Below are 27452 nucleotides of genomic sequence, written 5' to 3'. Positions count from 1 at the left end.
GCCATTATCCTTTGTTTCATTATGCAAGTTAGCCGACGGAAGAAACAACTTGTTCACATAAAAGTGTTATTTCTTCCGGTTAGCAATGGAGTATCTACGATATGAAGGCATCAAAATGTCTGTTGAACCCTCCCCTTTCGATTGACACCTTGCTTGACCCAATAGGAGCTTCCATGCCCCGTTGACAGCCCTCTAAAGCCAACTAGGTCTGTGTGTCCTGCCCCCTCCATGCCCCCCCCCCACCCACCCACCCCCACACACACACAGGCACACACAAAATTCATTAGAGCTAACTCAGTTGTGAATCTAACACTACCATGTGTAGCTAGCTACTGTGGTGAACCTGGCTTGTGTTGCAGTGGTTTACACACTCGCTAAACAGATGTGTTGTGATGGGCTCAAATAAACACGCATTGCTATGTTTTACAACCGGAGGATTTATCGGGAGACTAGAAACCGTTTGGTCAGAATAAAATTTTTTAAACTATGCCTCTGACTGGTATTGAACCTTGATTACCAGCACAACATCTCAGCCAATTAAACCATTCCCAGGCATGGAATACACAAAGTTCAATAACTGGATAATTAAAAAAAGCTGTTTCTCCAATGGCGAGCATTGTCAGATTTGGTCATATTTTGACATATCAAGGTGAAACTTTGCATGTCACCTTAAAGCTTATTAGGTTTGAACCATCCTTCAAAAATACATTTGATTTAGTGACACAAACATATTGAGGCAATGTGGACATTTACATAAATACACCCATTTCAGCCATTTTGTACTTGATTCAATTGCCTTAAGTAACGTTTTTAAATACGTCAATGATACATATCTGTACCAAATTTCAAGTCAATTTCACCTTTGGTTCAAGAGAAGAGGAATTTTGAAGGTTTTCCCAAATTATCACAGTACAGGAAAATCCATCATGGCGGACCTTATGGGTCCTTGAGGCTTTTTTGTTCCTCATGAAAATGAGGCATGCACACCAAGTTTCAGAAGAATTGGAGCAATGGGGTGGAAATGCCATCACTTTGAAAATCGGACTTTTGGGCGTGGCCTGTGGCGCCCCCTATGGTCCGATGTGGCCCATATTTGGTGTGGGGGTACCCACTTGGATGTAGTATCAATGTGTCAAATTAGAAAATTTATGACCAGGGACTTTTTGAGATATTGGGGCGCAAGGAGAAGAAAAATAATAAGAATAAGAATACCAATAATAACAATAGGTTCCCTCCTACCGGAGGAACCTAATAATAAGAATACCAACAATAACAATAGGTTCCCTCCTACCGGAGGAACCTAAATATACGCGGCCCGCCGATATATCGGTCGGGCTCCACTCTGAACCTTGTCCTGACGATATCTAATATGTTTTTTGGTCATTTTATCTGCTTGGCCCCCTCAGTTCTGATTGCAGCAAAGCTGCCAAGCCACCTACTGTATTGTGTTTCAACCTTTTCTTATTATTGGGGGCTAAGCTGCGAATCTACCTGTTGGGTTTCTACCTTTTCTTATTAGGGTTCCTCCAGTAGGAGGGAACCTATTGTTATTAGGATTCCTCCAGTAGGAGGAAACCTATTGTTATTGTAGGCAGTATTATTTTTATTATAATGCTGGTTCCATGGGAGTCAATGGCAGCCCCTAGACCAGTAATGTAAAAAGTTTGACATGTTGAAACTGCAGAGCATTAGTAACTAGGGGAGTCACAATACCAAAAATACAGTAGTCAGTACCAATATCAGTAAAATAACACGATTCTCGATGCCGATTTTGATACCACGGTAAAAAAGAGAGAAGATTCCATGTACTTGAACTTGAAACATGAACTTCTTTATTAAAATACTTTAAAGTATCAAAATGTCATATCAAGACATAAAAACATCTGCAATATAGCATAGAACAACATAACAAAGACACATTCCAGACATCTTTTCAAAAGGTACTGTGCAAAAACAACAGTGCAAAACAAAACAGTGGATATAGCAGTGCAGCCATTCAGCTAACAAGATGAACATGAACATTTTTTTTCACAGAATTGCACACCTTTTTTTGGCTAGTTCAAGATTTTTAGAGAGGAAAACTAACATGTCAACATGGTCTTGGGTAAATCGATCTCATATTCTAAATTAATACATTTAGATAAATCACAATTAATTAGGCTAATCGCTGCGAATTTTCAGCTCTGTCACTCGCAAATCGTCTTTTACATCGAGTTTTATTGGCAAAAAAAGTTTTGGGGGGTAATCATGTTTTGACAAACCAATTGCATATTCATTTGTAACTATATTAAACTAGGATATTCATTGAATTTTCCTAGTTTTGACATGATACTTGCAAGATGCTCTCTTTCTCTCTCCCCTTCTAACCGAGGTACAGGCTAACATTAAAACTACAGCATAAGCTAAGTACATAACATAAGCCATTGTAACAAATGTGCCCACCATCCCAAACATGTAACATGTATTTCAGTATGACAGATAAAAAAACTGAAAACGTTCATTCTTTGGATGTTGTTAATATGAATCAGAACTCACATCAGTTCCGGAAGAGGCACAGCACCGATGCTTAGGGATGGGTATCGAGAACCGGTTCTTGTTTAGAACCGGTTCCCAGTGAACCGATTCCTTGGAATCGTCAGCCAAATTCTTTAACGATTCTGCTAACGGTTCTCTGTGGCGTTGCGCATGCACAAACTTTATAGTTTATTCAGACTGCAGCAAACATGGCAACTAGGCAGAAGCGTTCTAAAGTTTGGTTGTATTTCACACGACAAAATGACAACGCCACTTGTAACGAGTGTAAAATAGTCTATTTTGTCGAAGGGAGGAAATACAACAAATATGAATAAGCATTTGAACACACAGCATGGAATGAAGTTACTGGAATGTCATGTGTTCGATGCATGCAGCAGCGCAACTAACAATCGCGCTTCATCTCTAACTCCAAGGTAGAGCTAAACTCTTTAAAAGTGATCACAACCACTTGTTACTGTGTGAAGCAATTTTCCTTTATTGTGTATAGTCGATCAAGTTATCTTCTGTCCTGTCGTTTGAAGCATACATTTTAGCTCCGGCATTCGTCTCCCATTATTGATCACTTCACATTAATTATCGGAGGGCGTGTGTTATCAGCAAACGTTCGCGTTGTCGTGTTAACCCATTATTAAACTGAGCATATTGATTTTTAATCCATTATTAAACTTCGCACTTTAATTGTTTAACAGAATGGCCGATGTTTGACACTGTCATATCATATGATTTGACCTTGGCTGAAATTGGAAGATTCTATAGCTAAGATAGCATAGCTAATAGAAGTGTAGAAGAAGAGCAACGGAAAAATGTAAATGTGTATGTATACATACTGTATATGGTGTGCAGCATTATAGAAAATTCTAGAAAAGAAAATTTATGAAAATAAACCCGTTTGTGCTTCCCCCCCCCCCTTGCCCAATAAGAATCGATAAGAGAATTGATAAGGAATCGAATCGATAAGCAGGAATTGATAAGGAATCGGAATTGTTAACATCTTATCAATACTCATCCCTACCGATGCTGCTAACACTGGCATCGTTGCTAACACTGGCATTGTTGCCTACGGTGCCTCAACAAATGGGCATCGTCTGTGTTTTGTCATTTTATAACCGGTAGGTTTCGGTAGTATCGGTTCTCGTGACATCCCTATTAGTAACTACCATACCAAACATGGGTCACGCGAGACAATAGGTGGTGCCTACAGGCCACGCCCCAATTTGTCCTTTTTCAAAGTGGTGCCATTTGAAGCCCATAAGTCCCAACATTCTGAAACTGAGTACCTATGACTTATTTCTCATGAGGAACCAAAAAGCCTCAAGAACCAATGCCTGCCACCATATTGGATTTTTCTGTACATAAAGATTTTTTCCAAACTACAAAACTCTTCTCATGAACCTTACAGGATTCTTACGATCATGGAAAACCTGGAAAAATCGTGGAATTTCAAAATGGTGTTTTCCAGGCCTGGAAAAGTCATGGAAAAATTTAAACATATGGAAGTCATGGAAATCAGTTATTTTCATGTTATTAATTAATCCTTTTTTTACAACAGAAATATTCGAATAAAACATCTGCCATGACCTGAACAAGGATCACTGCACGAGCTCATTATGTACGTTATAGACCAATGCTGAATCCCTGGCGCTTGTTTACTGCAGTTTGCCTCGCCACGTCTCGAGCTCGTTATAATATCGCATGCTGGCCACGTCAATGATGTAGTGTTGGAGGTAACGGTTTACCACAGATATTAGCACAAAGCTAGCGAGCTAACTAAAATTACGGTAGCTATGCCAGGCAAATGTACATTCAACAATGCTTGGCTACACATGCCACAACTTTCATTGTGGATATCTAAAGCTCAAAACGTATCATGTGCAAAATGTTAATTTTGTGGAAAAGAGTTTGACGTTTCCAATAAGGGTGAGGATGCGCTAACTAGCCATATGAAAGGCAAAAAACACCTACCGAGACAAACAACACTCTCATCCCCAGCTACTTCAACCCAGGACCAGCCAATGTTCCCACTACGAATTATACTACAAATCCTATCAAGCAAACATCCATATTGGCCACAGTAAATAGGAATGAAGTCCTAGCTGCCGAGGTGTTGTGGACTTTGAAGGTAGTGAACTCTCATTATTCATACAAGTCATGCGAAGATACATCGGTCATATTTCCCAATGTTCCCAGACAGCCAAATAGCATTAAGATTTGCATACAGTGAAAGAAAATATGCGTATATAAGTACATTTGGACTCGCACCTTACTTTAAGTCCCTCACATTGCGAGAGGTGTCCAGACAACTTGCACAAGCACTTACAATCAAAACAAATGGACATGCATGTCAGAATATGGGATGGTGGAGAGGTAAAACCCACATACATTGGCTCAGAATTCATGGGAAATTCCTCTAAAATTCTCTTAATGCGAATTATATGTTGAATATACATGTATTATGGTATTTTCTTTCCTGAAATTAATATACATTTCTTTCGTTTTTCATTGTGCTGCAACTTCTTTTTATCTAATTCACGAATGAGAATGAAATGTATTAATTTGTTAAACAGTTAAATATTAATAGTCAGTTTTATGCATAATTTGTTTAATGCATTGGTAAATGTAATTTTTCAGCATGGAATTTTGGCTAAAAGTCATGGAAAAGTCATGGAATTCCATTTGCCAAAGTGTGTATGAACACCCTGACCTTAGCTCCGATTGAATTGATTCTGGGTCCTATGCGTGTAGGATACATGTCTTTCTATAGGGTGATAAGCGATAAGCAATGTATTACAAAATGGCCAAATTATGAACATAATGCAGGCATGCAAACTCCTCACCTTTAGGTGAGACTCGCCTTTTTGAAACCAAAATGGGTAGAATAGAGGAACTGGGCAAAAGGTGCTGGTGTGGAAAGTCCCCCAAAATTGTGTAGAATGGGCAGAAAAGATTAGATGGCATTGTATCAAGGCCCTATTGGAGAAGAAGCCATAGGATATTAACAATTGTAGTAGGTCAATAGATCTGTTTTAAAAGTTCAGGGGTGTAATTAGTTTTATATAAATAATGGTGTTCGCGCGTCCATGTTGCTTCACTCGTGTGCCTGCGCCTCGTCCATTACTGTTTACAACGTTAGCAGGACTACATGGTTGGGGTTGCCTTCTCAGCTTGAGAAATACTAGGTGTGGCGTAAGAGCATGAGAACTGGTTAAAATACCTGTGTCTCACGGCCAATGCGTGAGAGTTGGCAGCCCTGGTTAGCATACTTTACAGGTGCCTAGCTTTGTATGATTTGCTTCTCTCCAGCAGTGTTGCCATCTCCTCAGTAAGGAAAGTAGCAGTGCTGCGCGAGGCTATAGTGAGACTGACCGCCTGTGAGTGCTTTGGGACGGTGGAGGAGCTCACGGCAGTACCCGCTGCTCGTTGAGAACAGTACTGCAAAACGATCCGTGCTTTTACGTCTCTAAAACACCAGCAAGTTTCCATCAACACCGGAAAAAGTCTCTAGATTTGACAGAAGTCGCTTTTAACAATAAAAGTCGCCAGGAGGGTTTGGAAAAGTTGCCAGATATAGCGAGAAAGTCGCTAAGTTGGCAACACTGCTCTCCAGTTCCTTCCAGTACGTGACACGTCATTGATATACTGACAGTTAATTGGACAGCTACTCTCCGTGAAAGGTTACGGGAAAGGGGAAGGACAAAGGGTGTTTGGTTGTGTTTTCTCGTAGATCCGAAAAACCACGGTTTACATGTAAAAACTGAACCGTGGTTTGTGTGTTGAACAATTAATTTTTTTTCGGTTCGGTTTTGCACCCCTAGTTGTCACGTCACAACGGTGGCTTTTTCGAAACTGATCGTTTTACAGCGGCAGTTTCAAATTGTAAGATTTGCATAGGAAAGAGGTGTCAATGAACTTTGAGTTTCACTGTAGGTCCATTTTACCCACCGAACTGTCATTATTCAACTATGACAAGGTAAACTCAGTTTTGCATTCAATGAGCCCCTTTAATAGACATTGTTGTTAAGAATAGTTAAATAGATAATGCTACATGATAAATAGAAGGCTTCAAATAGACCACTTAATCAGAATCAGAAAGGGGTTTAATCGCCATGAAAGTTGAAACTGATACTGCTTCTAGTGATCGGCCCCAAAAATCCTGATCCTACTTAAAAGCGCATTACAAAGTTCTAAACTCTAGAAATTTTTCTTTTGGTCTATCCAGATCCCCCCGGCCAATGGTCAGGTGGCCGCCATCCAGGCGCTCCCCACTGATTGGCTCATCTTTGACGAGATGACAAGAGCGCACAGGATTGCCAGTATCCGCTGCTGTTCTGTAGTGTCACCTGTCACAGTAGCCATTTTTGGAGGCTGCGCCAAGCTACCCAGCACCGCTTTGCAAGATCCCACTGAACAAAAAGGTACGATTTTTACAGTAAGATTATGCTTTCAGGTGAAAGGGTCCCTTGTTTATATTCATTGTCCTTTCATAAAAAAACATGGTAAAGTGTGGTGCTCTTTACCCATAGTTTAACACTGTTTACGTTAAAAAGGGTTTCTGTGGCCTACACAATTCTGTGTGTATTTTGTTGTTGCCTCTGCTTCTGTAACGACTCGAATATCTCTACTCATTGTATTGTGTGGTAGCAAGTTGGTTGATGAGAATTAACTGTCATCTGCTTGCTGTAGATGAGGTTGTGAATGAGAGCAGTGACAGCGAGATGGAGGACCACTCCACCACCACCCACCTGGCCCAGATGAAGATTGACGAGTGGCTGAACTTTAAACTGGACCAAGATGTAGGGATGTTAGACCGTAGGCTTGCCAGCTGTGACACTGTGTAGCTGTCTTGCTTGATTCGTCTGTTTGAAGTTTGATCTACTTTAGTAACCTCATTCATACAGTCATGGCTGTGCATTTTCAAATTATGCACCATTTCTTTTGTTGGAAATAAAAAATATAAGTAATTCTTCAATTTACATTGTAGCAAAACAAAAATCGGACATGCAATATTCATATCCTTTTAGAAACACCTACAAATAATTCAATTATAATTAAAGCAAAAGCATTTTCTTTAAGCTTCCGTACACTTACTCCCCTCTCTCTCTCCCTCAGGTAGCAGGCTTGGTGTTCCAGCTGAGACAGAAGTGGCATGGGCTGTTCCTCAGGAGAATCCGCTCCCCCTCCAAGCCATGGTCCCAGCTGGATGAGGCGACCATACGAGCCCTGGTGTCGGTGGGTTCATACTGTAGGGGTTAAATATTGGCCAAACAACCAAAACTAATTCCCCCATGGTTTAAAGGAAGATGGGAAACTGAACAGTGTATTAACATGAACCAACTTATGTTAATACAAATGGAATTACAGTTACTTGACTCTATGGGTTAAATAAGAGCAAGAATGGTCAGAGTAAGGTTAAATTAAATATACATTTAATAACATTGCAAATACGTAAATGAAATCAATTACAAGGCAAACATGTTACAAAATGAAGGTTAACTCTTACCTACCTACCTATCTACCATGATTATTGTAAAACCAGAGATAGAAAGCAAGATGTGAGGAAGGAGAACGAGTACAAGCCAGAGCTGAGGAGAAGGTCTCAGGAGATCAAGAATCCACAGAACACAATCATTTTATACACAAGAACAACCAATCAGACCAAATCTTGACCCTTATCAACATATGATTAGCAATACTACAGTAAGTTACACAATGGGGTGTGAGAGCCATCAAGTTGAGACCCTATCGAGCAACTCCAGATTTTAGCATATGAGAGGTGGGGGCAGGTTGACACCCAGCCTTACAATTATACCTTTACACTCCACACACATACTCGTCTCACAACTGCCACATATTGATCCTTGTAGGATTCCATATTAGCGGGTCCACACATAGATTCACAGTATCTAGAACTGGAAGTAACTTAATTTACTAGACTTTGAATGGCATGTTTTCTTCATTTGTTAACTAATCTTACCTTCTTGTTTTAGGTGCTTGGCTCAGAGGAGCAGTCTGCAGGCCTGCAGCAGCCCACAGGTATTGGCCAGAGGCCCCGGCCAATGTCCTCAGATGAGCCGCCCCAGATCCCCTCCTGGAAAAACCTCAACAGCAGGAGGAACCTTGCAGCAGGGGACAATCCTAACCTTCCCAACGACCTCCATCTCCCCCCACAAGCTAGCAATGACAGGTGCAGAGGGGATCATCAAGCTACAAGCTAAGGCCAAAATGATTATCCTCTAATGGATATGGTATATTTTCTTAAAATTGTAACTGTAAACATTGGACAATCAATATCAATTAAAAGGCCCCTATTTGGTACATATATTATTTTCTTTTTTAAATTGCTGTATAACAAATGTATTGAAAATTGGGGTGGTCAAAATGAATAGCCCATATGTGAATTCTTCTAGAAAATGTAAACTACTACTAGCTTTCAAACTACACCTGAACTCCATCTGACTTGAATGACTCAACTAATCAAACAGCACTGAACTCTTGTGAAGGAAATTTATGACAGTACTGTGTAATTTGAGTAGTCCAGATGCCGGCTTAATAAAATGTATTTAGTTAGTACAGTACATTAGCAAACAGAGCACTATGTGACCATGTCATAACGAAGGACAACTAAAATAGTCGTTCGAGAGAGTGGTGATGAACATCATACATATGGCCTTATATAAACTTATATTCTATACATCGATCAATCAATGTAGCTGTCTCTGTGATTAGCTCATTCCCTTAAAGAATACAAAGTACACAATACATTGACAGTTACAACAGTTTCAGGACCTAGTGTCCCAAGCTTCTTTGATGTTACATTTCTCCCCAATAAAGCTACAGCAGTTGGCCATTCAAATGGTCAACTGTCCTTTGTGTGATCATCTTCAAACAAGAATTAATTACATAATAACAATGAAACAGGACAAGATCTCTATAGCCAAAAGTTCAAAGCAGCAGCTTCAATTTAACTTTTCTAGAACTTCCCCTCAGGTCATAAATACCTTAAGACAATCAGACTTCATTTACTACAAGATAAAAGGCCATATAAGATTCTATCCCCATTCTCCAGGGTAAAGTGTCCCACAGAGTTTCAGCCCCTTACATTCCTATAAGTCATACAAACCCCTCTTGACCTTACTTAAACTAGCCACTGGCTGTCCTTTATCAATGAACAAAGGAGCTTACAGATTCCCACTTATAAAACACATACATTGTACATATGTCCTAAAATTCTTTCACACTCCATATAGACTCCAATGAACAGGGCTAGTGGCACTTAAAGACTAGATTGAGAGGCACCACTCTTGCATTCTTTGTAAGAAGTAATTACATAATGAATAACAAAGAAATAAGTCTGGACTTCAGAAAGAAGGTAGTGGATTCCCTTAAGGGGGGACGGTTATTCTGCCAATTCCAAGCGTTTCACTGTGTCGAGAACAGCTGTACGTTGCATCATCACAAGCAAGATATCTAAGACTGGAAAGGAAAATCATAAAAAGATTCTAATAAATAAGAAATATACTCAACTCATTTATACCTCTCGATATTTCAGAAATGCTTTTGTAAGCTATTTCATTGTGTGCTGTTATTATGTTAGGTAGGGTATAGAAAAGGCGGACTTTGATTGTGAAGGAAGAAATCGTGTGCGAAGAGAGTGGAAAGAGTGGCCAACCGCAGGAGTGAAGGAGTCATGGAGCCCTGTAGTTTGTCTGTGTCTCTTAATTATTATAAATTACAGGCTTTCAAGAACAATCGTTTACACAATTGTGAATACAGTTATTATAACAGCCCTCGCCCATGCCGTCATCTCCTTTTAATAGGCCTACCTATATAAAAAATGGTTTAGCCTACAATTTGCAAAATTGTCGAAGAATTAAAGTAATGTTATATGATTCATTTCGCTCGTGAAAATATGCAAAATTCATTTATTAGTTATATTTATACGCTTTACAAAAATAAGTTACATTGTCTTCATCATTTTGCACATAATTAGAGGCTATACATAAGCTATATATATTTTGCTTGACATATAACTATAATTGGGTGTGCTCAAGCCTTCGTTCGAGAGAGCCTAAGGATCCCTCAATATTTGGACTACATAGACGACGTAGGTGTCAAAATGTTTGTCTTGGTCCAGGTTGAGTTGCTTGTATTTTACTTTACGTTCCGTTGCACGGTTTATGGTTGAATTAAGTTTTTGTGGCAAAAAGTGCCTTGTGTGGCCAAAGGGAACTCAGTGCAAGTCTAACGTCACAACGTCAGCATACGTTAGCAACAACGCGTAGATACGCCGTTCTAGTAACATAGTCACAGCGATATCAGTAAGCCCTCAGTATTAGTACCGTAGCTAAAAGTCTAGGAGGCTTGAGGCAACATGTCCTCATCTGCTAGACAAGTGGGTTCCCCTTCGTTCTTTTGGTGAGCAGTCTCAGAAGCCCTACTTACCCGGCGTCATGGAGCCGACCAGGTAAATGGTTATTTAGCACTAGATTAGTGCTAAATTCCGACTAGATTCAGACCTAGCCCCGGTAAATTGTAGAGCTAGCTAACTACTACAATTCTGCTGTGTGGGAATCGCAGGAGCTAACCAGTCGAAGGGCGTACAAAAATACAGGAGCAAACCCCACAATTTCCCCAGAAATTGTATCCTCTCTAGTTTAGGCTATATAACCTTTGTCTGAATGACAGACTTGTGCAAGGGAGCCTTGAGAGGTAGGGACAAAAATGCCAGAATGCGCAATTAAACTGTAGTGGTAATTGTAAGGCCGGAGATAGGGCTGCTCGATTATGGGAAAAAACATAATCACGATAGTGAGTGAGTGTTGCTAGTCAGTAGGGCAGCGTTCAGTAGGTGTTAGATTTTAACTGACATGTGGCATGAGGAAGAAGTAAATGCCAGTGAGCTGCCAATCAGCAGCATCGACCGTTGACAGCCAAATGCACGAACACATACTGACGAATGACTTGACTATCAAACTGTAACGTTACTTAAACTTTAATATTCAACACACGGTAGGTCTGCCACAAGGTCTTTAAACACTTGATATTTACTTATAGGTCTACATATTAGACTAATAACACGTCTGTTCCACACGGTAGGTCTACTACAACTTTTATTAGCTTGTAGATAAGTTACATTTTAACAATGAACTCGCTCGGTATTCGTTCGTGCAATTGGCTGTCAGCGGTCGATGCTGCTGATTGGCGGCTCACTGGCATGTCCCGCCTCCTGCCACTGGCATATACTACCTGATGCCACATGCAGGTTAAAGATTGAACTCCCTCTCGCTGCGTTGAATGCTTTTGGGGGAAGGACTGAATTGCGCGTGCGCGTCTCTTTCAGAAACTCTCTAGGCCTACTGTAAAATGAAAAATGCCAAATTAATTGTTTCAACTCGATTATATGAGTTTGGAGATCGTTTGACCCAAAAATCAAAATCGCAATCAAAATTCGATTAATTACACAGCCCTAGCCGGAGACGCTTTGTGTTTGTCCCCGGCTTGGGAAACAATTCTGTTAGATGTTCAGGGAGAATTTACTTGTTAATATCTGACTCCAATTTTACAAATGTGCACAAGTATCCTTGAGCGCTAAACAGTTAATGACAGGAAACTCTGACGTAGGTAAAAATCGTCTGCTTGATCAGAGCACCGACCTTAAAGGGGTGATTGACTGTTTTTTGGGGGTATTTCACACTGTTAAGGTCTCCGAATAGGGTATGTAACATTGGTTGGGCTGAAAATGGCCCAGGTGCTGTTCTATGAGCCCTGATGCATCCTGTGAAATAGCCCCAGGATGAAAACGCTAGGTTTTCTCCCTTTTATGGTATGCTCATGAAAACAAAGATAAGCTGTGCGCTGATTGGTTTGTTTACAACAAGTGAAGCTGCGGAGCAAAGACACAACACGGCCCACAGCACTCACTGAAACATCGAAGGTGAAGACTTAGTGGTGGGCATAGATTAATTTTTAAAATCTAGATTAATCTCACTATAATCTTGGCTTTAATCTAGATTAAAATGGCTCATTTGAATTCTGCCGAAGGCATTCAGAATATGTGTGCTACGCAAATAAGGACTAAAAGTAAGTCTTTGAGAACGGGTTTCTCAAGCCAGGTGGCGCATTAGACCAGGAGCTCATCTCCTGTTTCCAAAATGCATCACAAACTGCTTGAGAAAGCTGTTCTATTATGATAATTGGTGATGAAAACTAATTATGTTCAATAAGATTTACTTGTTTTTATTAACTGTTTATTATATTAATTATCTTGGCTGATAGAGCTGTGCTGACGGGCTTGCCTCGGTTACACTCAAACATCGTAGTTTGACGACGACTCTTCCCCTGCGCTACATCAGTGCTCAGCCCGGCATCTTCCGCATTAGCTAAGGGATGCTTTGCGTTTAGGTGGTATTTGAGACTGGAAGAACTCCTACAGTAAACTAATTCCGCATAGCACAAGGTGCAAACAACCTTAGTCTTGTCGAGGTTTCCATTGGGAAGCTTCTTAAAAATACATTCTCCCTGAAGCAAATCAGGCGGTTTCATAGCTGCATCCATGTTAGCACGTCACGTTTGATGTGATAATTTCATACACAAGGCATACACACAGGTTCGAAGACTCGTTCTTGCCCCCTACAGTGCAATTCGGCTAGGTACACATCCGTGCTAAAATATCAAGGTGAAAATCATCATAGCTTGCGTAGTATAGACCCAGCTCCCAACCCAACTTTGAGAATAGATTAACGGCGATATTTTTTTATCGCCAATAAGAGTGGCAGCGCGTTAACGCCGATAACGGCCCACCACTAAAATAAATACATTGTGTCTACACAACACTGTTTTCAACAGATTGACTAGATATCATTTGAAATGATGACTTAGGTGGGTAACGTTAGCACTACAGCTTAGCAAACAAACTATCGTGATTCAACTCAGCTGAGTTAGCTCTAGCTATCTTGCTGAAAAATAGATCTGGATAAACATGCATCTTGAATTGTAGATTTACATGACAACACAGGTTATTTATTTGAATGAAACACAGTCAGGAACATGAAATAACGTTAGCCCCATTGCCAATAAACTAAATCATCACACATTCTACCGATGCTAGATACAGGCAGGATACGTTAGCATTGCTAATAAATGTAGGCGACAACATCATACTACAGCTTGCGGTTGTGATGAACATAAGGTTGAAACAGCACCTCTTTTCAGCAACAGCTTCATAGCAAATCCTGCTTTACATTGTCCCAGGTTTTCAAAACTGTCCTCTGTGAAATGGTTCGAGCAAATGTGTAATTGAGGGTCGAACTGCACAGGGATCTTCTCATAGACAAACATCACAGCCCGTCCAGTGTTTGGTTCCTTGTGAAGACTCTGAGAAGCGTCAGCATTCTCTGTACAGGCTGGAACACTGCATTTAAGACCGTAGTCCATTTTCAATATCCTTGAAAAACGTTCTTCTTTGTAATTCCGTGGTAGTACACAGAGCAGTGCGCAGCAAATTTTGGGACGTGACAAAGGTACAGACCAGAGCCAAAACCTCTTTTACTCACTGAACTGTCTTTATTCAACTGTGACAAGGTAAATTTGGTTCTGCAATCAATGACCCCTTTAAAGTATGCATACTCACAAATCTGTTGTTTCTCTACTATAATATGGATTTAACCATCAACACAGTATGTAAACTGACCCCTCAGAGGCTACGGTATTACCTTCGGAGCATGGAAGTCCACTGTATGTGACTCAGAGGCCTTAAGTTAAAACCTACTTCATGTTTATAATCCGCATCAACCAAACTAGATCAAGGTTTTCACCGCCGTTGCGTCATAGATAAGTACAAGGAAGACAAGTAACTTAAAATGCACATTGAATAGTTTATTATAGTAAGATAATCAATATAATAAAAATGAAACATCATCAAATACAAATCATACCTTCAGAGCAATCGTTAAGAAAGGTATTCACAATGAAACTAGACGCCTAACGCCCTGAGCTGTATCGTAAACAGAACTCAACAAACAAAACTTCTTACTATATACACCCAAACCTGCATACTAAAATGGGGACACCGGCCATATGACAGAAAGGTTGTCTAACGCATACAAATTCAAATTAGCTATCACTCAACGCTGCAGTAGGCCAAGTGTGATTCCTTTGCAAGACAAGGGAATATGTTAACATGTTGGACCACTGCATCCACAATCTCTGTAAACCCTGTAAATATGCATGTTACAACATTAAAAGTATTACTAGAATGTCGTACATAAAATAAGAAACAAAATCATATCAAACATGACATTAAAAGCTGTTTAGAACTATATTTACAAGAACAAAACTTTTAATGATAATTTCAGTCTTCCATGGTCCACCTTCCTCTTCAACTGTTGAGACCACCTTTCCAGAGGTGTGTCAATAAAGTGTGATTCAGCATTCATGCAAATCAACGACTGTCCCAGACGAGTGTCTGGGTGACCAGTGACAAAGGGGCTGTATTATTCAGGTATCTGCCAATACAGCCCTACAAAACCAAAACATGAGCAAAATAGCCATAAATTAGCTTCCTGGTGTGATTTAGTAAATGTAAAAACACTGGGTGATAAAAAACACATATCTAGTAAAAGTCAAGAAAGCAGGGTTCATGAATTTGAGTGCAAAGTAAAAAAAAAAATCCATGCGCAAAAACTATTTCATGTGGATGAGCTGGAACAATTTGCCAAGAAGGAATGGGCCAAGATCCCTTAAGAGACATACCAACCTAGTTAGGACCTACAGTAAGAGGTTACTTTCAGTTGTGAGTCAGAAAGGTTACACTTTTGACTATTAATTGTCAGAGGGCTAATCATTTTGCCCTTGTCATTTAGTTTTTTCTTGTTTCAACCCAATGCATCAGTAAAATATCTTATCAAACTTAGTTGAGATTTTGTCTTTGTTCTTTTGGAAGTAAAAAGCTACAGGTTTTGTTTGATTTTATAAAGGGGGGGGTAATACTTGGGACCTTAACTGTATGTATGGACAGCATCAAGCTATTGTGTTGTATTTTTTCTGTATTGGATTAAATGGAAAACAATACTTTTTAATAGTTGTATCTTTGTTTTATCAGTAGTATTATTACTTTATATAATGTGTATCTATTTATGGGAGATTTTTTACGTTGACAGCCCACTTGCAAGTAATACTTTAATTGTTCTGTGTTTGCCATGCATGCCAGTTTATGCAACAATAAACAAACTCAACTATAAGAATGTATATTAACACATGTAAGCTCACCTTTGACACCAACCATCTTTCAGGTCTTCCTCCAGGTTATCCCCTGCCCCTGTCCTCTTCCAGACCAAGCCCCACACCAGAGAAAAGGGCCCCTCCCTATACTCCAAACGCTCTTCAGAGGACCAATCTTCCACCAAGTCTACTGACTCCATCAGCCTCCCAAGCCCCTGCAACAGCCCCTCGTCTACGTCATCAGGAAAGGTATCCACAAGGATTGTTCATTTTTAAAGCTCCGCATTAGTTTTATTCATTTTGCTGCCGGATTCAGGCACCATTGACTCTCACTCTTTCCCTTTTCCCCTCAGTGTTCCAAGTCCCCCTCTCCACGGCCAGGCAGTGCGTCACTGCGCTACTTTATAATGAAGAGCAGCAATCTTCGCAACATTGAGATCTCCCAGCAGAGAGGCATCTGGTCCACCACACCGAGCAATGAGCTGAAACTCAACAAAGCCTTCATGGACTCTAGTCAGGTCTTCCTCATCTTCTCAGTCCAGGGCTCAGGACACTTCCAGGTAGAAGAGTTAATACATATATAGTCACAGTTACTGCTTTTCTGTATCAGAAATTAAAACAGTAAAAATGGAAGCATATACATTTTATGATCAATACGTTTTTTTATATGTTGGTTAACCAGTGGGTCCTGACTAGCCCTGTAAGACCCCTTGTTGCAATATTACAACGTCACTTTTATCGCTCCAAAAAACACATTTTCAAAAACCTTTTGGGGAAAAGACCACATTTACATAGTCAATGGGTCCTATTGTATTGCCTTGCAATGCCATTGGATTGTAAATGTGTATATAGGTCTGGCCAGAAGGCCATGAACTCACTCTACCTGCCAACTTTCTTGGAAATGCATCTCCTTGTTTCATTCAACTGTATATCTCAACATTAAAGTAAGTAAATTTCATGAAATATTTTTTGGGGTGATTGTTATAATATGTAGTTTATGTAAATATTAAGTTATTTTGAAATTCATGCATCACATTAGATTTTTAGCTTGTTATGTCATTGTTGTAATTTTGCAACGTTGGGTGAAAAGGGTAGCTAAAATACCATGTGCACCTTGCACACTACAGGCACCTTGCACACGACATTCCACTTCTCAAATGTTCAGATATAGGATAAATACTTACAAAAATATAATTTATTTGATGATTAACACTTTATAAATGGGTTATTTGTTATAATTTTAAGTTTAGACCAGATTTGAATAATTCTAAATGAGTTAGGGTTAGCTAACCCTAAACCAATGTTATTTCTTTGTTAGCAGTGAAATATAAGTTTTTATATCTGGACTTTGTTTGTTTGTCCAAATATCTCCTTGTTACACAAGCCAGATAATGTTTGTGGAATGCTTTGGAGGATGGTTGTTCAGGGACAAGTGTAAATGTTTTGGAATGTGGGGGTTGCATGTATGGTGCATTGTTTAGGGACAGGTGTGAATGTTCTGGAATGTAATGGGATGTAAGAGTTCTGGGGGGTTGTATTTTCCTTTTGTAAGTAGCACATTAGGCTATCCAGACAGTATTGTGTGGATTGCATCTCCTTGTTTCATTCAACTGTATATCTCAACATTAAAGTAAGTAAATTTCATGAAATATTTTTTGGGGTGATTGTTATAATATGTAGTTTATGTAAATATTAAGTTATTTTGAAATTCATGCATCACATTAGATTTTTAGCTTGTTATGTCATTGTTGTAATTTTGCAACGTTGGGTGAAAAGGGTAGCTAAAATACCATGTGCACCTTGCACACTACAGGCACCTTGCACACGACATTCCACTTCTCAAATGTTCAGATATAGGATAAATACTTACAAAAATATAATTTATTTGATGATTAACACTTTATAAATGGGTTATTTGTTATAATTTTAAGTTTAGACCAGATTTGAATAATTCTAAATGAGTTAGGGTTAGCTAACCCTAAACCAATGTTATTTCTTTGTTAGCAGTGAAATATAAGTTTTTATATCTGGACTTTGTTTGTTTGTCCAAATATCTCCTTGTTACACAAGCCAGATAATGTTTGTGGAATGCTTTGGAGGATGGTTGTTCAGGGACAAGTGTAAATGTTTTGGAATGTGGGGGTTGCATGTATGGTGCATTGTTTAGGGACAGGTGTGAATGTTCTGGAATGTAATGGGATGTAAGAGTTCTGGGGGGTTGTATTTTCCTTTTGTAAGTAGCACATTAGGCTATCCAGACAGTATTGTGTGCCTTCAGTGGAATGTATTGCCTGAATAGGATTAATTTGCATTGGAATTAGTTATACTTGAACATTCTCTAACTATTATTTCCATTTCAGAATGACATCAGCAAGGAGAGCTTTCTTCAGTGTCCACGATGTCATTGAGGCCGTCCAAAATGGAGAGAGCGATGTTGACATGGAGTCAGACACCAGTGATTCGAGTGATGAGGAGGTGGTTCAAGATCTGGAGGAAGTGGAAAAAGAGAATAAGAGACCCACTGATTGTCCAACTGAGGATGATGACAATGACATTGAGCGAACCAACACAAGCCAACCAACTAAACTGACTATGCCCCGGGACCGGTATCGGTAGCTGAAAAAGGATTTCATTTACATTTACATTTAATCATTTAGCAGACGCTCTTATCCAGAGCGACTTACAGTAAGTACAGGGACATTCCCCCGAGGCAAGTAGGGTGAAGTGCCTTGCCCAAGGACACAACGTCAGTTGGCATGACCGGGAATCGAACTGGCAACCTTCGGATTACTAGCCCGACTCCCTCACCGCTCAGCCAACTGACTCCCATTCAGCAGCATAAAACAATATATGCGAGGCAAACCTAACCCATGGGGATTTAAATTGTCATCAGTCCTAATACTGATTTCTCTGGTCCAACACTGGAGTACTTCCAGATGTTTGTGTCCGACAACATGATTCAGGCTCTGACAGAACACACTAATCAGTACAGCTTTCAAAAGACTGGAACAAATATAAACACAAACACCAAGGAAATTGAACAGATGATTGGCATGTACCTGAAGATGGGCCTGGTGCAAATGTCTGGGGTCCGTATGTACTGGGAGTCAGACACGCGTTACACCCCGGTTTCTGATGTGATGTCACGCCACAGGTTCCAATCCCTGCTGACATCATTACATTTTGTCAACAACCTGACAATGCCAGAGACCATGAAGAAAGACAAACTGTGGAAACTCAGACCGTGGCTTGACTCATTCCGAGAGAAGTGCCTGCAAGTGGTACCCGAAGAGCACAACTCAGTGGATGAGATGATGATTCCATTCAAGGGGAAATTCAGCAGCATAAAACAATATATGCGAGGCAAACCTAACCCATGGGGATTTAAATTGTGGGTCAGAACTGGAATCTCTGGCATGATATGTGACTTTGATGTGTACCAAGGCAGTGTCGATGGAAAACGAGCCAAATCCGAACTTGGAATGTCAGGGGACGTTGTGATGAAGCTCGCCTCCACGCTTCCAGGAGGTTAAACTACAAGGTCTATGCAGACAACTTCTTCACGTGCCCCATTAGTAGTTTGGCTCCTTGATCGTGGAATTCATTATGTGGGAACAACCAGGCAAGTGCGCTTACCAAACTGTAACCTTGAAGATCAGAAGATCTTGAAGAAAAAGGGCAGAGGAAGCTTTGACAAGAGAGTGGAGGCAAACCACAACATATGCGCTGTCAAATGGTTTGACAACAGGGCGGTCATCCTTTGCTGGCACTGATCCTGTACAAAAGATTCAACGCTGGAACAAAGCCACCAAATCCTACATTGAAGTTGAGAGACCTCATATTGTGGGAGTATACAACCAATACATGGGTGGTGTGGATTTGCTGGACTCTTTTGCAGCCAAATATAAGTTCCCCATGAAATCACGCCGCTGGTACAGTTACATCTTCTGGCACACCATCATCCTTGCCGTGATCAACGCCTGGCTCCTCTACAAACGGGACTGCAAAGCTCTCAATGTTCCAAAGAAAAACATGTTGAACAGGAGACTGTTTCAGGCACAACTAGCTTCTTCTCTCATCCTGACAAACACAGCTTTCACACCAAGGAGAGGGCGGCCATCTTCAGCCAGTAGGAGCCCTTTGACATCGATAAGAGTGACACCTCAGAGACCTGTGACTGCTCAGAGAAGACCATCCCTAGGAAATGGGAGTCCACCAAATAGGGTCCCAGACAAGAGGGTATGTGAACCACCAACCGATGTGCGCAGGGACATGGTCGCACATCTCCCGGTGAAGACAACAAGAGGACGCTGCAGACACTGCGTGAAAGGATATTCAAGTATGCTTTGCAGAAAGTGCAATGTCCGTCTCTGCTTTTCGGAGGAAAGGAACAGTTTTTGGGACTACCATTGAAAGTAAACACTTTTTTGCAAAGGACTTGAAATTGCAAGGACACTGATTCTTTGAAGTTTTCATTCTGTTTTGTATAACATTTTATCCAGTTTTTATAGATGTTTAATAAATTATGATTCATAAAAATATGACTATTGGGTGATTATTACATTTACATTTAGTCATTTAGCAGACGCTCTTATCCAGAGCGACTTACAGTAAGTACAGGGACATTCCCCCCGAGGCAAGTAGGGTGAAGTGCCTTGCCCAAGGACACAACGTCAGTTGGCATGACCGGGAATCGAACTGGCAACCTTCGGATTACTAACCCGACTCCCTCACCGCTCAGCCAACTGACATTTCATTATTATTAATGAAATGTACTGTTATAGTGCCAGTAAGCAATACACACTCCAAATTAACCAGCAGTTGTTTTGTGTATTTGTTCTGACAGTTTGAGAGCAAATGCTGAAATTCTGCTCCCAACTAGGCCCAGGGTTGCAATATTACAACGTTGCCCTAAAAACGTACAATTTTTTTTTTTTTAATAATCTTTCATTATCTTCATCAGAAGACTCTTACAACATCATCTCACTTTTTTTGGATATTATTTTCATGTTTGGGTCTTACAGGGCTAGGGGTGCAAAGTCCAGGGGGATTTTTCATTGCAAAAGTTGTGACTGTAGCATTCATTTTATAATTATTTATTGGTTTGTTGCACTGTTTTTACAGTATTTATTCCAAAAGCAAAGAGCTATTAGTTGTACACAAGGCAAATAATGACACAATATTGTTTTACAAAATGTCATCGAAATTCGTCATGAGATTTTCGTTGCCTGAATATGTACACGTGTACACGTGTACGTTTCAATTTTTACTTTTATCAGGGTTATGCACGGATGACATCGGTCATCGGCCAGGAGTGCTGTCAGGACTGGGGGTCTACAGGGCTTGGTGGGGTCTTCTGTGTGGAGTGGATCTGCAAGGAGAGCCTCCCATTCCAGTGTGCCCACCAGATCCTCAACCCCTGGAATGACAACAAGAAGGTCCAGATCAGCAGGGACGGACAGGTAAAAGAGTCACTAACAAGTTGTACACAAAAGTACACACAACAAATGAAATACACGCAAAGATAGTCATAGGTATGTTAATATCTAGGTGTGTTCAGGAAACCGTGCCTACATTAAATGGCCAATAGTATGTGGACATCGCTCAGTATGTGCACATCGCTCAGTATACGGACACCTGCTTGTTGAGCATCTCATTCCAAAACCATCGGAATCAATGGGGGAATTAAGTTTTTTTCCACACCAAACATGACAAAACATTTCTGTATGAAAATGTCCTCATGCACAAAGTCGGCTCCATACAAAAATGTGTTGGCAAGTTTGGTCTAGAAAAACCTGACTGGTCTGCACAGATCACTGACCTAAACACCATCTAACATATTTGGGATCAATGCCATCGCAAGCCAGGTCTAATCAACTAACTCCATACTAATACCCATGATTTTAGAATGAGAGGTTCTAACAAGCAGATGTCCGTATTAGGGTTGTCATGGTACCAACATTTCAGTAGCCGGTACCAATACCAGTGAAATTTCACGGTACTCAATACCATTTTCAATACTAAGGCAAAAAAAACAGATCCTGAACAATACTTATTTGTTGACATTAACAGTAACCTACAATATCTATGGCTGTACTTATGACAACAAAAGAACATTAATACAATCACAATGCATGTAGGCCTAAAGTCAAAAAATGTGTGTGGACTATGTGTTGACATAAAGCAAACTCAGATTCAACCCGCCTCATGGGGCTCTAGAGAGTCCTAAAGAGTGGCAAAACGCTGTTAAATGTAAATATACATCCCAAACCCCAACACAGATATTTCGGCAAACGATCCCTTACAAAAAAGAAGTATAATAAAGTATACTATATGTATACTAAAATATGGATAGTAGACTTTTAGCTCACTTTTGATATACTTTTAAGAAGTACCGTATTTCTTCTAATAAAAGCCGTGGCATTTATTAAATAACGTTCATTTTTGGTGCGTTTATTCGAGGGCGGCGTTCATTCGAGGGCGGCCTTTAATTAGTAAGGGGGTTTCGTGAATTGTAGCTGCAGTGCAGCCATAGACAACTTCGTTGCTGGCATTGTGACAAATGAATCATGCTGCTAAAACACAGGTTTCATTTACTACCGCTGACCTCCTTGTCTATTCTTTGTTTGTCTGAGTGCGGCAACTCCCTTTCTCATTGGCAATCAATTAGGTGTGCGTTGGTAGTACAACTGTCTCAAGTGTTTTACATTGTGTAGAAATCTGAAGCAGCATGCCGAAATGTTCATACACATTAGCTTTCAAACAGAAAGCTGCAGAAAGTTATGTACATTTGTAATAAATAGTGGGGTTGAATTTAACCAATTAAATAACCGTTTTCAGATTTTTTTGGTGCGGCGTTTATTTGAGGGCGGCGTTTATTCGAAGAAATACCGTATACCGTATAAAATAGTTCACTTTTGATATACTTTTAAGAAGTATGCTTCGAAACAGAAAATGGTATACATTTCTTCTGGAGTAGGATGTACGTTTTCTATTATTTTACAGCAAAAACAGTCAAAATACTTTTAAAGTACATTACAGGTAAAACATTTTTGATCCATCTTATTCTAATTATTCATGTGGAAATGAGGAAAATCTATTATGCATTGCACATTGAATTTTTTGGGGTACTCAAGCTGTAACCTTAATTACTGCCAAAACATTTTGAAGCCCAATACTCTTATACTAATAATGATCAATTGGAGTATTAATGGAAAAAACGAAAAGGCTATTTGAGAAAGAAGCAGACAGAAGGGTTGCATTATGCATTTGAAGGTTATACTGTTAAACTGACTGAAGAACGAAATAACAACGTGAAAAAATGAAGATAGCGTGGCTCATTGGCTGGTCAATTCCCATGATGCAAGACGGTAAATAGTATTAAAATTTGCTGATAAGTTTGCCGTTTGTTCGAAATACAAATGTAACTTCATGAATTTCGTTTTTTAAATGTGTCTCCTTAGAATGTAGTGTTTTGTTGCGTGGTAATTGTCATTGTTGTGCTGGTTCACCATTGTAACCATGAGTTAAATGACTTTTACGTTTGATTAGAAGAGCTGGATTATTACAATGTTAGTGCATACGCAGTAAATAGCTTCTTTCAGCTAAGAATCTGCAGTGTCACTTGGCGAGAGCCCTCGTTCTCGTCAAGTGACACAAGATTGGCGGTGTTTGAGGGCCCTCTAAACATTTCAATATATTAGTAAATAATAGTAAATTGACATTTATTACGTTTAGTTCTTGAAGTACTTACATTAATTGAAAGTGCATTTGAAAGTATTGCGAAGTATATTTTGAGGTACTTTAGGAAGTATACTTCATGAACTGAAAGTGCACTACACAGGTTACTTTAGAGTATTCCAAGGTATACTTTGAAGTACTTTATATAAAGTACATGAACGTTGATGTTTCCAAATTGGTTTTTGGTGATCCATGATATTCCCATTGTCATCTGCCAAAGTATTTCCATACTGGGCTCTTTCCACTTTTCTTGTCGACAGGTTTTAGTGGAGCCCCTGCAAAAGATGCTAGATTTAGCGACTTTTTGCTTTCCCTAGTGACAAAAAATCTAATCTAATGACTAGCGACAAATATATAGTGACGTTTAACAATATTTCAGAGAGCCACTAGCGACTTGTGGTGAGATCTTTTTGGTTCCTGACTCTGCATGGGTACCAGCTGTACTCGGTACTACCGTAACTTAAAATATTTTGGTATTGTACTATTATTTTTTTGGGAGTACCGACTTGGTCCCAGAGTACCGGTTTTGGTGACAACACTAGTCCATATACTGACAAGTATACTCATACTATTTGCCATATGGCAAATCTAATGGCTTTTTCTGCTCCCTTCTCTCTATTCACACTCCATTTTGCAGGAGTTGGAGCCCCAGTCGGGTGGCCAGCTACTGCACCTATGGGAGAGACTCTCAGAGAAAACACAACAGTACCTGCAACACGAGGTACAACTACAGGCCTCATCACCAGACATGACGGCATTACACCTAAACTGAGTCCCTTACTCGTGCTGTGGTGTTTCCCTCCTGAGAGAGAAAGTGATTAACCAAACTTGTTTTACGGAATCAAAAGGTTAATGTTCACTTACACTTTGCTATTGATTGGTTTGTACAAGCAATGCTTTGACGAGGAATAGTGGGTTGTGTAGTAAGTTAATTCCACGTAGCGCCTCTCTTTAACCATAACATGCCCGACCGAGACATTGAAGATCTCCTAACTTAACATGTCTATTTAGCATTACACCAGAAGATAGGCTGAACTATGTAAAATGTTGTTGTCAATCCAAAATGGCAGATGTTAATTCACAATATGTCAATGCAAAATATAAGTAACAGTGTGAGGGTCAGCTTTGTTTCAGAATGTCCTAATAGCAGCCAATCTTCTTTTTGTCCACAACCCTTCATTTTGAGGGGAAAAAAACAAAGTGCGTTTGGTTATTGTGTAGAATCTAATGTTCATGTTCAAGCATGTCAGTGAGAATGACTACATAATCTGTCACCACATGAGATGGTTTGCTTTAGGGTGGTTTTGTTGTTTTACCAATCATTTATTTCTGCTGTACTTACATATGTGTTACTAGACTGAACTGATTTGAGAACATTTTAGAAAATGTATTTAAATGGAACCTTGCCAAGTGAAAGTAATTATTAAGATGGGCTTGCATTTTGTTTATCTTCGCTGAAGGAGAAATTCTTTTTTACCTGATTGACTTAAGTCTGTTTTGTATAGCCAGTTTCAAGGTTGTATTGTTAAAGAAATTATTTTAATTTAATTTTGGAATCAATGGCTTTGTGCTGGCTTATCATTAAAAACTAATTTGCTAACATGGAAAGCCAAATGATACACATCTTAACAGTGCAAAAAAACATTTAATTGCTTAATTTCTGTTTTACTTCCACGACTGGGTTGTACAATGCATATTTGAATTGAAGCATTAGAAATTACATATTAAAACAGCAAAAGTAAACAATGTAGGTCTCATTTCACTTCATGTAGCAAGCTCTCTTTTGCAGTCTTGTGATAGGGTTAAGAGTACATTTGGTTTTGCAGTACTTGGTTTGACAAATATGGCTTGGGATTACATGTATGTTACTAAATTCGCCGCCTGCTGGTGCCATGCAGCATCCGCAGTAGCAAGTCTGCAGGGCTACCCATCAGTGTCGCGTTCTGCTCGCTGACCGGACGACGTTTGCTTTCATCGAGACAGTCTGGGTCCAGCACACAGCCGTCTGAAAAGAACACATTTATATATTCAACTTATTTTATCATAATCTAGTGAGGGTTCTTCTTTCCTATCTGGAGGTTATTACTATCACCAGAGGTTAAGTAAATTAAATAACAAAAGTATCCTATGACAGGTTCACCTATCTAAATGGCCTCCTACCCGAGTCACAGCAGATCCCTTTCGATCCGCAGCGTCCTTCCTCAGAGCCACATGTTCTTCCTCCGGTTTCACAGAGAGAAGGCAGGTAGTTCTCCTCCACGCAACGTGCCGCTTCAGGGGAGCCCACAAAGCAGCCAATCCCCTCACCACAGCAGATACTGGGGCCAAAGCAGCGTCCCCCGTCACCAGGACCACAAGACAGGCACTGGAAACAGAAATGCTTGTTGTCAGTTCCAGAGCGCAGCAACAAGCACAAGATCTTTGCGCACATTTCCCACCAAGGTGGAAAATGGGAACATTGTTGGGAACATGCCACTTCATCCTTAACAGAGTAACAAAGTAAAACAAAACACTATATACTAGTCATGGCCATACATAAAGGAGTCATACATCAAAACGGACCATGCATGCATTTAGGATATCTCAAATTAAGTTATTGCATTATATTGGTATCCATATAGGTTGATATTTTGCAACAAATCGTCATGAGCGCATTGAAATTAGGCTGCACATGGGAAGCATTATGTTTTTTCCTCAGTCAAGGGAGAAATCAAAAGACCAACACATGAATAACAAAGTAAAACCAAATCAAAACCATGATGTTTACCTTCCGTGTGGCGGACTCGGAAAAGGAGCGTTTCCCCCCTCTTGGGCAGTTCTGAATGTAGCATGCCGAGGAGACTGCCAGGAGTCCCAGGACACACAGCAGTGCAAGTGTTGAATCTGGCATCGCGCTTAAATTAAACGGTAGGTTCAGGTGGACTCTTCGACTGGATATATTTTCTTTCTCGACTGTGAGATCTTTCTGTTATTTATTAGAACCGTCTGTCACGGATAAATAAGACGCTTCTCTCTACGTCATCAAATGTATATTCTTGAAGCTCTTCTTGAACCACCCCCACCCAAGGATAATTGATAATTAATCATTCAGTTGTAAAAGTTACGCTTGTCTGTATTAGTCCTAGTTGTTTAAAAGGTGACAAAAAAAAAAAAAAAAACATTTCACAGAGCATGTCTTTGTTTTTAGTAGGTTATGATTACAGACCATGTTTTTTTCAATTCTTCGTTTTTGGTGAAATTCCTTTTAGCTTAGCCATCGTTTTAAATTGTATATGTCTGACTGGTGGGAGAAACACAGCGACGAAGTTTAGAACTCGTGTGACACATGCTGTAGATGTGTAAAGCTGTAAATCAAGGTTAAATTTAGCCTTTACCAAACATTCCGTGGCACAATTCAATTCTTAGATCTTTAATGTGTTGAAATTCTTGCCAAATGTCAAAATGTTAATAGCCTATTGCAACGATTGAACTTACTGGACAAGATTTGGATAATGTCTGGCAAAAGAAAGGAAATCTAAAATATAAGTTTTAAGCAACAAATATGTGAAGGGGGTGGGAAGATTATGTTCAGTCAGGGGCTGCATAAAAATACTTTTTTTTTTTTTTTTATCAAGCAGGCCCTGTGAACGGAAGCTGGAACTGATGTCCCTTCTTTACACCTCTGCTGCCAACACTAATCTGTCTGAATATGTATGAATGTTACACTAAATCAGCTACTCATATGCTAGGCCGCAAACAAAGGTTGCAAAACATTGCACAGTCATGAAAAGCAACCCAAAAGAAAAAAATCTAAATTGATGTCAGACAGCTAATAGTAATTCAGTAAATTAGGACGATTATGAGTCACGGATTCCTTACATCAACATTGTATTTTATTGTAGCCTATGTAATATTAACAGACCATATTTATGTCAAGTACATAATCTTTACATTACCAATACAGTAGCCTATAGGCGTGGAGA

At 39.8% G+C, this 27452-nt stretch overlaps 2 protein-coding genes across 5 annotated transcripts in view; one reads left to right on the top strand and one right to left on the bottom strand.

The window, feature by feature from the left end:
• ythdc2 (YTH domain containing 2) overlaps positions 1-24847 on the top strand; it is a 56496-nt gene extending 31649 nt beyond the window's left edge. For 2 of the 4 annotated variants that reach the window (XM_067249763.1, XM_067249762.1), the window contains exons 24-31: positions 6752-6947; positions 7174-7325; positions 7642-7761; positions 8520-8716; positions 15822-15999; positions 16104-16310; positions 21030-21212; positions 24128-24847. In XM_067249763.1, the coding sequence (XP_067105864.1) occupies positions 6752-6947; positions 7174-7325; positions 7642-7761; positions 8520-8716; positions 15822-15999; positions 16104-16310; positions 21030-21212; positions 24128-24262 (1368 nt within the window). In that variant the 3' untranslated portion in view covers positions 24263-24847. Of the gene's footprint in view, positions 1-6751; positions 6948-7173; positions 7326-7641; positions 7762-8519; positions 8778-15821; positions 16000-16103; positions 16311-21029; positions 21213-24127 lie in introns of those variants that run through there. The other 2 variants (XM_067249764.1, XM_067249765.1) reach the window with 2 other exon arrangements.
• Positions 24848-25337: 490 nt separating this feature from the next.
• LOC136955976 (vasotocin-neurophysin VT 1-like) lies at positions 25338-26545 on the bottom strand. Its single transcript, XM_067249766.1, has 3 exons — positions 26258-26545; positions 25651-25855; positions 25338-25495 (listed from the first exon to the last, which is right to left on the bottom strand). The coding sequence occupies exons 1-3, from the start codon at positions 26378-26380 to the stop codon at positions 25359-25361; spliced, it is 465 nt and encodes a 154-aa protein (XP_067105867.1). The 5' UTR covers positions 26381-26545; the 3' UTR covers positions 25338-25358.
• Positions 26546-27452: the final 907 nt, after the last annotated feature.

Source organism: Osmerus mordax, chromosome 14 (genome assembly GCF_038355195.1).
Source record: "Osmerus mordax isolate fOsmMor3 chromosome 14, fOsmMor3.pri, whole genome shotgun sequence".
In the NCBI taxonomy this organism is placed as follows: domain Eukaryota; kingdom Metazoa; phylum Chordata; class Actinopteri; order Osmeriformes; family Osmeridae; genus Osmerus; species Osmerus mordax.
The sequence above is the reverse complement of the archived record's forward strand: the minus strand, read 5'-3'. Positions and strand labels throughout refer to the sequence as shown.

Bases quoted from the DNA above. Each gene is read 5' to 3' on its own strand.
- LOC136955976 (XM_067249766.1), bottom strand. From the start codon at position 26,380: ATGCCAGATTCAACACTTGCACTGCTGTGTGTCCTGGGACTCCTGGCA. The intron at 25,856-26,257 runs GTAAACATCATG...TTCTGTTTCCAG, and splicing joins CCGAGTCCGCCACACGGAAG to TGCCTGTCTTGTGGTCCTGG. The intron at 25,496-25,650 runs GTAGGAGGCCAT...TGTTCTTTTCAG, and splicing joins AGGGATCTGCTGTGACTCGG to ACGGCTGTGTGCTGGACCCA.